The sequence below is a fragment of the Atractosteus spatula genome, chromosome 2 (assembly GCF_055471065.1).
Source record: "Atractosteus spatula isolate fAtrSpa1 chromosome 2, fAtrSpa1.hap1, whole genome shotgun sequence".
Lineage (NCBI taxonomy): Eukaryota > Metazoa > Chordata > Actinopteri > Semionotiformes > Lepisosteidae > Atractosteus > Atractosteus spatula.
This window is the reverse complement of record NC_142707.1, coordinates 68,482,678-68,495,263: the sequence shown is the minus strand read 5'-3', so window position 1 is coordinate 68,495,263 and position 12,586 is coordinate 68,482,678. Positions and strand designations below refer to the sequence as shown.

At 37.1% G+C, this 12,586-nt stretch overlaps 1 protein-coding gene across 6 annotated transcripts in view; it reads right to left on the bottom strand.

Annotated features, from left to right (window-relative positions):
• Positions 1 to 4,618: 4,618 nt before the first annotated feature.
• The window catches only part of senp6a (SUMO specific peptidase 6a), a 48,285-nt gene continuing 40,317 nt past the window's right edge, over positions 4,619 to 12,586 (bottom strand). For all 6 annotated transcript variants that reach the window (XM_088934133.1, XM_088934144.1, XM_088934152.1 and 3 more), the window contains 9 exons: positions 12,470 to 12,586; positions 11,081 to 11,203; positions 10,782 to 10,874; positions 9,907 to 10,319; positions 9,322 to 9,413; positions 6,693 to 6,784; positions 6,041 to 6,109; positions 5,802 to 5,952; positions 4,619 to 5,111 (listed from right to left, as the gene is read on the bottom strand). In XM_088934133.1, the coding sequence (XP_088790259.1) occupies positions 4,911 to 5,111; positions 5,802 to 5,952; positions 6,041 to 6,109; positions 6,693 to 6,784; positions 9,322 to 9,413; positions 9,907 to 10,319; positions 10,782 to 10,874; positions 11,081 to 11,203; positions 12,470 to 12,586 (1,351 nt within the window). In that variant the 3' untranslated portion in view covers positions 4,619 to 4,910. The remainder of the gene's footprint in view (positions 5,112 to 5,801; positions 5,953 to 6,040; positions 6,110 to 6,692; positions 6,785 to 9,321; positions 9,414 to 9,906; positions 10,320 to 10,781; positions 10,875 to 11,080; positions 11,204 to 12,469) is intronic.

The window sequence follows — 12,586 nt, the reverse complement described above, 5'->3', positions numbered from 1 at the left end:
AATCCTGTGCTGTTAAGCTAACTGTTGTCCAGTGAAATATGAAATCATTCAGTTTTATCAGCGCCATGCATGTCTTTAATATCACTGAACTCTTGGGCTTGCTATTTATTTTTTACCTTCTAATCAAAAGTATTGTTCTTCTTGTGTGGAGTTTATACAGGTTTTCAATTAACAGTTTCAGTAAGGTATGGGGCAGAAAGGGGGCTACTTTCAGTTAGCATTATAGTCTTGCTATCCACAGAATTATCTGAATTGTCAGAAAAATGGACACTGATGAATACTGAAATTAATCAGTGTAAGTTGAAAGATGAAAAATGTTTCTATACACTAACATTTATATGATGTGCACTCAATCATGCTTGATATTAATAAGACCTCTTCAGCATTTTGAAAATGGCTCCAATGTGTACAAAGTAGATTGTTTGGAAACTACTGTATATTTAAACTAGAATTAATGGATGCACATGATGTTGCGTAGCATTCAAATAAAGAACAAAGGAGTTGTAGGTCACAGCACAGACAGGCACTGGAGTGCAGTGATCCCACTGAAACCTTTTAAATATTTACACTATTTTGTTTTAAGGCAGCTGTCCTTTTCTAACATCTAAAGTAAAGCAAGGGACGTGAGGTCATACAGTCTACAAGAATTCACCTGGAAAAAAACAAAAATTAAGTATGGCTATACAACGTCTGTAGACCTGCAAACAAAATAACTTTTAATCTATTCTCTTTTCATTCCTTCATTAGCCCACACTGAGTTCACATTTCAAGCTCCTAAAACATTCTGCCTTCATCTTACTGACTTTCCAATTAAAAAAAAAAACAAGAATTGCAACGATTTGTTCTAAAATGAAAAAATAAGCAGGAATGTTGTCAGGCTCAAATAAATTACTCCATTTGAACAATTGTAGGAATTGTAGCTAGAATACAGATAAGCCAGATGAAACTTCAATCTGTAGACAGCGATGCCATAACAGACAAGATCATGAACACTTTGCAAAAATTAGTAACTATGCAATGGATACTTAACTCTCAGCTTTTAAAGATGGAGTTTAAACACTTAAAGTTGTAGCATCAAGTGTTCAGGTTTCTCCTGGCAGCCAAATTTAAAAAACTTCATGCTGCGAGAACAGTTGTGGAAACTAAACTTCATCAGCTGGCTGCAAATTTTGAAAGCAAGCTGCAATTTACAAGAGTAATTTTTAATTCCTTGCATTTATGTAGCACTTTTTATTCCAAAGACTCACAAAGCAGTTTACATTGTATGTAGGATGTGTCCCACTGTATCTGTCTTTGAAACGCAGCACACATCTGGGAAAATCATGGCAGACATTATATACCCACTACACAGCAGATCAAATAGGGATGGGAGAAACGACTTCATCAGTTAATTAATGAATAATCAGTTGGGAGAGGCCATATTTTACAAGCAACAAGCAGAATTCACCTAGGAAACCATTAAGACTTTTACTCTTGCAAAAATAAATTAGACCTCAATAAACTCAAGTCACCACATTGGGACGTATATTTTTGTAAATGCTGATCCAGAGGGAAGAATTCCACATACACCACTTGCAAGACAAACCTGGTTTTCCCATCAGGAGGTTCTCTCATCCAAATACTGGCAGCCTTACTTAGCTACCGAGATCTGCAGAAGTACAAACATTTTAAAGGAGTAGTTTTGATTGGAGTACTTTGCACAAGGATACAATAACAGTAACCCACACAGGATTTGAACTCACAATCCACTTTGTCTATAGTCCAGAACCCAAAACTATTCCACAGTGCTATCCTAAACATCCTTCTATACAGAAGCTGTCCAAGGCCAGATTCGATCCCAGGTACCCAAAGCAGTGATAATGCAGTGATGCAGGGCTAATTGATGCAATGCAACAGCAAAGTACAGTTTGGGCACAGCTTTGCTAATCCTCAGACATTAACTGTACAGAATACGTGTACACAACTGTTGCTCTGACAGGGAATACACCAGCGAGAAACCTCTAGTGTGCTGTGAGGTTCTGGCAATTCAGTTGGGAAACTTGTGAACATGAATTCAGAATTCACAAACCTACAGCTGGAATGGGATCCGTATATAGATTAGGCCAGTCAAGACCTTTCATATTGTGTGTACGTAACCATCCTTTGTCGATATGGATGTAGGCTTTCGATTGTCGTGCTGGAATGCCCACTACTTTCAACCAAGATGGAGTTTCTTGGAAGAAAGAACCTGGCTAAAATTACCTGGTAAATATTGGATATTGGAAACAGTGGGTTTGAAAGTTTTCTCAACATGAGCTTCATAATTTTTCAATTTTCTTTAATTTTCATATAATTCGTTCACAACAAATTGTAGCAACTGTTACTGCAATCATGTTTTTTTTTACCCTCTTTGATTCACCCTCAAAAGAGGCTTTTCCTGCAACCCAGCTATGAACTGAAAGCGTCACATTCATGCACATGACTTCAAATAATAGTTTTTGAAATTTTATTCAGTGTGCATCAGAGATCTCCAGGTGTCTGGAGATGTGGATTTACAGCTGCCTCCCAAAACACTTGTTTCACAGCCCATAGCAGCATTATTCACTTGTGTCCTGTCCCTAGCAGTTTCCACTATACCAGTAGCCTTAAATGTTTTAATAATAGATGCTGCAGTAGAAAGTGGTAAATTCAGGTTTTTGTGGATACTTATGTAGCCATCTTCAAACTCATGGAGGAGCATGTGTTTGTAGCCTTCAAATAAAAAAATTCAAAAAAGTTTGGCAAGGTCTTAGACATTAACCATAATGATGCTGTTACTCCTAATAACTTTTCATCTATCAAGGGCTCCAGCACTGTTAAGGTAGCAATGCTAACCCCTCACCATTGTGCATCCCAGATTTGTTTTTGTTGTATTTTATGTAAAGTAATGCTTATTAGATGTTAAAAAATGAGACCTTCTTGTTTTCTGGAATTTTTGTTATGACAAACTGTGTGATACTTCAAAAATACTAACAGTAATACTGTAATCATACTAAATATCTAATATGTTTACTATGATTACACTATTACTGTTAGAATTACTGTTAGTTAATATGTTACATACATCCAATATGTCTGCTGTGTGGCTTTTTCTATTTCATGACTGGCTAAATAGGGAAGGCTCTACTATTTTCTACATTCTGCAACACAAATTGTATAGATGTCTCCAACACAACAGGTCATCCCAATTCTCTGTAACATGTTGGCACTCATCTGGCACAGTTCCAGGTGTGCTATCAGGGCTCTTACACCAAGGACAGACAAAACAGTTCAGTACCCCTGTCCATTTCAGAAGAGAGTAAAGTCAGTCTGCTTGTCTTTCAGAAGATGACTGTAGCCCAATCGGTACTAAGGTATCTCACATGCTCCTGTGAACAGAGGCTTAATCAGTGCTTGAAGTCCATAGGAAAAGATGGAATTACAGTTCAGTGTACCACCTAGTCAATACAAAACATCTTTACGCTGCTAGTAAGAACCTTACGAATACCTTAACAGTAATGCACAGAAAACATTTCATGGCTTACTTAAAATGTTTTCCGTTTGCATTTTGAGATTAGAGAAGAGGCTCAAAAAAGGGTCTTGATTAAAGTGAGCAAATTCAGAAAACACAACAATTTCTTGTTAATCTCATTAATTCCTTTTAAGCTGTAGAAAAATAAACTTCTGCAGTTAAAGTTTGAGATAAATCATTCAGAAATAAGTTATTTCATGAAATGAAGTAAGGTAAAATTAAAGAGAAAATAATAGCAGAACAGAAGCCAATACCAAGATGCTCCATTGTGCTAAAGCTCAGTTAAGCCCTATTGAATATGCAAAAAAACATGATAATTCAGCAACGGAACAAGAAGGCTTCACAGTCGAAACGTTGTGTTTCCTTTCAGCCTGCACATGCTGACGCACCTACCTACTTGATAATTCAGCTATTTTTATCTTTAATGTTACTCAAGTTTACACAACACATACATATTGCAGCTCAACTAGAGGTTAATATGCATTGTGTTTTCTGAAATGTTCATACAATTATAGAATACCTGGATAACCAACATCCTTAGTTATCTTTAGAAAAAAGTTTGATCTTCTAAATGGAAAATAATTAAATGTATTGAATTTTAACTTATTTGTACTTGTGTATCTTGCTCTAAGTTGTACTTCACTACAGATCCTATATCATTCCTGGCCTCATTTAATGCATGGTCTATCCACAGAATTAACTTATAAAACAGTATTTGGAGGATACTTGTGTCTGCAGGTCTTCATTCCAACGCAGATGTTAGCTGATTTAATTGGACCAGTTTAATGGCTTCTCCAAGCTCTTCAAAGTCCTGCTACTTCAAAGACACTGAACACCTGCAGACACACTGTGATGAGACCCAACACTTCAAACATTTGCTTTAGATTCAATGGTGATTTATAAAACAAAAACCAACATATAGCCATATTAAATGGCACACATTTGTATCTTTCTTCTTTGAAACAGTTCAGTTTGCACTGAAGTTGGATATTAAATGACCCTTTTTTTTGTAATAAGACATTTCAGACAATGTTTACATACAACATTTGTTAAATTAATTGTTAATTAATTAATTGATGGGAGAAAGGGTATGGTCCATAAACATTTATTTTAATAATAACAATACTTCACTATATTCTATGACCATAATATCTAACAAGTGAAAAACTAATTACAAAGGCTTCACAAACTGCAAAATTAACATATGTACATACTTTATTTAATAAAATTTCAAATGTTTTTTGGAGGGAATAGGACAAGATGGATAAAAAAAATCCAGCAGCGTACAATCATGAGTATTCCCACAGTTTGCAGAAGCACTGTGCTGAGGTGGGAAGCAAGGGCCGGTTCGTGGTTTAGCACAGCGCTAACAAAACAGGCCTCAGGAGTCAGAAATGGGGTTCTGTAGAACTGATCTGCCAGGAATTTCAGCTTCAGTGTCTTGGTGCCCTTTCTTGTCTGCTTGCTGCTGACTCTGGATTTTGAGAATGAGCTCCTTAATCTCCTCACGCTTTGTCTTCATCCGTTGCTGTGGAAACCAGTCAGTCAGGTGCATAGGAAGATGAAAACTCGGGAGTGGATTCTAAAATGGAGATAAAAAAATAGAAATTGTGCCTGCATACAGTCTATTTGTACCAGTGGTTTGAGGGGTCAAGATAACATCCACCTTCATGTCTTTCACCCATATTTTGTTGCTGTTAGTATCTCCACTGATCCCTCGCATGTTCTGCATGAAGAATATCTGATGAATTCAAATGATTAAGTCCCTCAATGCAGATTTAACAAAATGAGGAATTACTTTATTCCACATTCAATGAAACCACTGTTATAAATAAACAAATTCACAATAAGGTGTACTTGTTTCTGGGAAATTGCAATCAGTGGTCATGTGTAAAATGAAGGGGTATTGTGCAATTACAGGGTTTCAAGGTGATGGTAGGGGGAGGAAAATCAGTTTCTAGTGTAGCTGTGTGGGTTCCTATAAGGCGTGGTGTGTAATGACCATGTATGGGTTGGTGTCTTTTATGTAATATTTGTCTTGTTCATTCATCTTTGTTTTTATCTGTGTGTGTAAATCATAGCTGCTTCGATGTAAAAAAAACAACGGTTTTCCCACTAATGCTTTCCCAGCTGATGCAAAACGTTCGTCATTATTTCCATTTCTTGTGTGATACTGGAAAATAGTGAATTCCCCGTCGGTAACTCACAACAATGAGGGTTTGGGCTTGAAAGGTATCGGACACGTGGACTGTGCCAGTTACCTCCAACCTACCTCAAAGAAACTCTCCACATACTGAAGGATGTATACACCGCAGTCACTGAAGTTGTCCTGCTGTGGGACACGGGGACTGGAGCCTTTCATGACATCTTTACCAAAACTCCTTTTGTTTCCTTTTCTCACTTCCCATTCCACCTCCAGGTATCTGTTCACAATTAACATAATTAACAAAGTCTGTACACCGTTCAGGTTTTTACAATGAGAGAGGATAAAACGCTAAAAAAAAAACTTACTCCCGTAATGTTTTCACCACAGTGGACCGGGTAGGGCCTCGCAAGGAATCCATGATAAGAATGCAAGGTCTGTGAAATACACACACACACGTCAAGATACACAGACATATGTAAGTTAAGATACACCTTGACAGTTACTCTGCTGAAGATTAGATAAATGGCAGGATTTAAACAAATACTTGATTGTTACTAGCCTGTACTAGATTGTAATCAACATAACTGTGATGCACTCATTTCATTCAATTCTTACACTGATGGAGAGCACAAATAGTACCACAGTCCCCATTAAAGTGAAGTACGGATGAAGATTTTGCAGGCTAGAATAAAGCCAATGACATTAGCGCCATCTAGCGATAGAGGATGGGAGAACTTTCCCAAAATAATGCAACGTTTTGCCAATATTTTTCATTCGACAAGAGCATTGTTTTCTCATTGCTTCATTCTGCCCCTTCAGTTTGACTCCATATGAATAAGAACGACACTGCTCTGTTCTTCCACAGGGTTTGCACAAGAGTCAAAACGATGACCTTTCGTTTTGAAATATGTAATATGCATTTGTATAACCAACTGATTTCAGTGAGTGCTCATTTGATTCGTTCAAATTGAGTACCACAAATCCCAAACATCCCCGAATAATGGATTTAGCACTAACTGTTTGCAAATGGTAGGTTTCTGATTCCACTGCCCGCTCTCTGAAGAGGTCAACGTGTCATCTGCCAAAGTCCCGTCCTCACTGCTTTCGTCCTGTAGACGGACAGATGAAAGTCTTTTTACTTTGGATGGGAAAACACTTCAGCTGTCAACAACTCGCACAACAACCACGTCCATTCTTTCTGATCCCACGTATTGTAGTTGGGTTGCTTCATTAAAATCATTCAATTTGGACCTGCAGCTATAAATTTTGAATTGTTTTGTCTCTACAGCCAGAATATTGTGTATTTCATATTTTAGTTCACAGTTTGCAGCTTCTTTTGCAGGTGCAGCTGTTCTTCCTTTATAGCTTCCCCTCTAGCCTCACAGCTGATCAATTCACTGTTTGTTTTTCCTGAATTTTGTGAAACACACTGTCATGCTTTATGCATTTTGGTAAATGTTTTAAACATTTTAAAAATCTAAGATCTTTATTTTGCTGTTAGTATTCCATGTTCTGTGTTGTCACATTAAGCATTTCAGGGTATTCCATTTTAAATACAGCTTTCATAAATGCATCTCAAGTGCTATCCATTTCGGACTGAAATGCGGGCAACTGGTCAAACCAATTTCAACCCATCTCAGATAACGAGCTAACTTTACACTGAAATACAATAGATTTGTTACATTGTTTATAGTCTTTCTACAGCCATATAGTTCCATGAACATGTAAATACCCCTTTTCAGATTTTCCGACTTTTTGCATATTTTCACCACATAATCAGAGCTTTATGCTTCAGAGCTAGTGATGTATAAAGGGAGTTTGAGTGAACAAATAACGCCAAGATTTATGCTCATTTCATGAAGTTCATGAAGTCATCTAACACCCAATGACCCTGTGTGAAAAAATTAACACCCGCCTATTTCAATCAGTTCAATTAAGGGAACAGCTAGGACCAGCTGTGTGAATATTAAACAATCAGTGCTGATTTGGGCCAACCCTGCTCAAAATAAAACTCCCAGACTTTGGCTCTCATCATCACACTGAAGTTATCACCACACAGAATCTAAAAGCATGTCATGCCCCAATCCAAAGACATTCCTGAAGACCTCTGAAAACCGGAACTGATGCCTATCAGTCTGGAAAATGTTACAAAATCATCTCACTGACTCCACTGATCCACAGTTACCGAGTTGAAGCAGTCAAAGACACAGTCTCGAAATAAAGAAGATTTTGGACAATAGTCAATCTTCCCAAGAGCAGCTGTCCTACCAAGATCATTCCAAGAGAGCATCATAAAATTGCCCAGGAAATTGCAAAGAACACCAGAACAACATTCTGGGATCTGCAGCCCTCTCTTGCCTTGGTTAAAGTCAGTGTTCTTGTCCTCGCCATCAGAAAAGCACTGGATAAAAACAGGATTAATGGGAGAGTAGCAAGGTGGATGTTCCTTTCACTAAGAGGAACACTGATGTTTGCCTCAAGTATAATGCCTGGATGACTCTCCAGACCTCTGGGGAATGTTCTATGGACAGATGAGTCAAAAGTGGAGCTTTTTCTGGCTATGCGGGTTCTGTTATGTCTGGCAAAAACCATGCACTGCATTTCACAAGAAGGCAAATAAGAACCTCAGAACAGCCAAGCATGGTGGTGGTAGGTATCTTGGTTTGTGGATTCTTTACAGCCTCAGGACCTGGAAAACATGCCTGCGGTAAAGGAAGCATTAATTCTGCTATGTATCGGAGAATATCAGGCCATTTGTCTGTCAGTTGAAGCTAAAGCACAAATGGGTCATGCAGCAAGACAATGATCCCTAACATACAAGCAAGTCAACAAGAGAATGGATGAAGAAGAAATTAATTGTTAATTAATTGCAGGACCGAATGCACTTCATGCTAGAAAACCCAGAAAAGTTACTGATTTTACGCATTTTGTCATAGATGAACGGGCAGGATTCCTACACTGTAATGAGAGACTGATCACCAATTACATTAAACATATGGTTCCAGTTACTGTAGCTAAAGGTGATGTAACCAGTTACCAAATCTAAGGGGATGTTAAACTTTTCACACAAGGACATTGGATGCTGGATGACTTTGTGAAATAAATGGAACAAGCACCAAATGTTATTTGTTCACTCCCTTTATACATCACTAGGATACAAATGGAGCTCTGCTAAAATTCACTGGAAAGATATGCAAGTTCAGAAAATCTGAAAGTGGGAGAATACTTTTCATGGAGTGTATGCATATATAAAGAAACCTCATCCTGTAATCCTACAGTGGAACTGTACTGAGGCAGACACACTTCACTGGTGTTTATATTTATCTCCCATTACCTTACAAAATCTGAAAGGGAGATTTTATACAGGTTAGTTAAGCTTTCTGGCAATAAAACATGCGCCTAAAATGTAAGAAAGTGTTAATTTCAGAACAATAACTACTTTGTTCTTGTATAGACCTTGTTCCCTTACCACTAGTAAGGTATATTAAAGGTATATACTGGCATACAAAAAAATCCAAACATTGTTTTGATTTTTTATATACCAGTATATACCTTTTGAAAAAAAAAGTATCGCCAGTTTTTGGGACGAACTAACAAACTGTTTCTCAGGAAATGTTTTATCATTCCATGTGAAAGCAGCATTTACCAGACTTGAGTCTTGATCATCTGAAAAGGTGAATGTGTCATCATCCCTGTTCTTTGAATTACCATAGCATAGGCGTATTCTCTGCAAACCACCTACACAGAATGAAGAAGAAACACACCTGAGCGCATATTTTGAATAAGAACAAAGTTATACATCACAATAATACACATATGAAGCATTTCAAGGTGAAATTAGAAGCCACTATTTCTAAATGGTAAACTTTGCGTAACAGTTTGCCAGGGAATAAGAATTCAGAATTTTAGGAAACATGGTGCCCTTTCAGCTTTTTAAATCAACACATTTTTACCAAACAAATTAAGCCAGAACAACAAGCCAGAAGTCTGGTCACTGAAGCAGGCAGTTTCTTCAATTTATAGTATAGTTTGTAAAACACAAATACACTATTACTCTCAAGTACCATAGCTGGCTATTCCTTACATAACTGAACCTACTAATTTACTCGATTAGTGGTCAGTACTAAAGTGAATGAAACAGCCCATGAGTTCCAAGTTCCACCCTTGCCACAGTGATGAGAAAAATTAAACCAGAATGAGGGAATTTCTTGTACCCTCAGCACACCCTCACCTATACACTGCTGTGGAGCCTTTTGCTTGTCAGCCCGAAAACCATTCACTCCGGTGGTGCTGCTGCTCTGCGTGTTCCTAAATTCGTGCGTGTTTGCTCTTTCATTGTCTTTCACGCTGTTAGAAGGGACTGCCACTCCTTTGACCTGGTCTGTATTACAGTCACTCTCGGAAGACTCTTCAGTAGTGCTGACGATAAGGGCTTTAGTCATGGGGCACTTCGAAGCCTGAAGCGCAGGACTGGAAGGGAACCTTTCTGTTGAGTTTTCTACTTCCTCTGCGGCAGAGGAAAGACTCTCTTCTGCCGTGGAGCTGTTAACCACGATGGACTCTGAGGTACGGTACAAAGGGTTTGGTTCAAACTGGGGTCCATCCAAACCAGGGAAGCAAATCACTGCTAGAAACCAATGAGCTCTACAAGATACAAGAAAAGCAATGATGATGCATTTTGCATATGATTTAATTTGCACACTAGAGATCAAAACATTTGCATTTATTTTAGAATACAGTTGTAAGATTTATTGCATTTTATATTAGAAATGGACAATATGATCATAATTTGTCATTTATCTAAATTGGATAACTTATTTAAATGTAGGTGTGTGAGACCTACACACACAGAAGTATTCAGTGACCTGTTCATTTTTAAAATTTTCTTTTGTTTTAAAGTATAGATTTTAGGAAAAATCTCAATATTACAATAAGTAGCTTTCCGATAATAATTTCCTTAAAACTTACACAAAACTGCTTTAAAAATAATCTGCCCGGTAAAATGATTTAACATTAATCACAATAGCTAAGAACCTGTTGGGTAAAAGTTCTAAGATTACTTCCCAGGACTTATTTCACAGTATGTCTGAAATGTATAGCACTTACGATTCATTTATAGGAACAAAAATGAAATCCTTCTGAAAAAGATCCACATGGCGTGTCCAGGTTTTTACCCTATTGTGCCTCCTCTTTTGTATTCTAGAACATAAGGAGAATGACACATAAACCTTCTGGAGACAATCTGGGAGACATACAGACAAAATATAAAGTGCTACTTTAAAAGTAGTGAAAAAATAAAGTTCAAAAGTGTATTGGCATGAACAATAAATTTTGCTCGATGTCGTTCGTTAAAGATCACAAAAAATCTCAAAGCAAAAAAAACAGACACTTATTTTGTAACTTACGGTAAATTGGTAGGGTCCACGACACTTCTCCTTTCCCTCTGATTAAGTCGCTTGTAAAAGAATGAGCTGAAAACATGACTTCTTTGGGCATCTGCCTTTTTTAACTTTTCAAGGACCAAATATCTAAAAGGACCAAAACAATATTAAGAGCAGGCCAACCATGCTATGACCCTAAATGTTTACAAAATCCTAAAATTCTAAAGCTCACTCATCTTGTTTTCTATACATTAACAATATAGATTAGACGTAAAATAACCTTTTGCCACTAAATGATCATTCAGTGCATGAAAACTACACATGAACCACTAAAATAATCTCCTAATATTCAAGGTACTGAACTCTTACTTCACTTTGATTGATTTTTAAAGCTTTTTATAAAAACTAGGAAGCTTTTACATTATCTTCATTTTAAACGACAGCAATCATGCACCTCCTTCTTCTGGGCAACATAAGAAAACCTTAAACCATGTATTTAATCATTTGACTGATGTTTGTATCCAACATTATTTGTATTCATTCATACAGGTAAGCTTTATACTGAATAAACTGGAGTGAAATAGCTTTCTGAAGGTTACAACAGCAGGGTCCCATTTAAGATCTGAACCCACAGCTTTACAATTTCAAGTTGATAGCCCCAATAACAACCTCACACTGCTGCCACACCTAATAATCCTAAAAGGAGAACATAAAGCTGAACTCCTCACACAACCTTTTGGTTTTATTACAAAAACACTTGCTATACTAGGGACTAGCAACAACATATTAGCAGTATCTAAAAAAGTAAAAGAGAATAGTTTCAAGATGCCTGTGTGCCTACAGAGGGCAGGGGTGGATAACATTACTTTTCATGTAGACCTACTAATTTTACATCACAATGCACACTTATATAAAAACAATAAAATCTTTCCAATTCTAATTAGCAGCATACTCATATTACCCATAATATTACTCAAATTACACAGACAGATATAAGCCCAGTGACATTAATAAAATAACAAAGCTCTTTGAAACCGATGGAAACTGTTTTAGCAGATATTTTTTCTTCCCAGAGGTGGGACCTGGTTGTAATCCGATGCACAAAACATACTTACATCCCTCAGTGAACTCAAAAGACCAGAGCATAAACTAAATTCTCCTCATTATTCTTTCACCTTTGCACAGTACAGCAAGCTATCTCAGCTCATATCTCATGTCACTTAATGCAGGAATCATCCTCTATTTCTGTAAATTGAAAATTCTTTAAATGTTTTCAGGCTTACAATCACCAGTATGTTTAAAATAATCATCCTTCCAGCATTTCAACCTTATAATGTAATAAAAAACTGACCAGTAATTCAATTAAAGTGTACAAGACAGTTGCAGAAAACAGAATTTGGGAAGCCAACCTACTTTAAATAAAAGTCTATGATGACATCATTTAAAAACTCCCCCTCATTCAGGCAGTGAAGGTCCTCATTTGTGACAGAAATCCCTCCTTTGGCTGGGGCCGGAGGATACACAATTAAT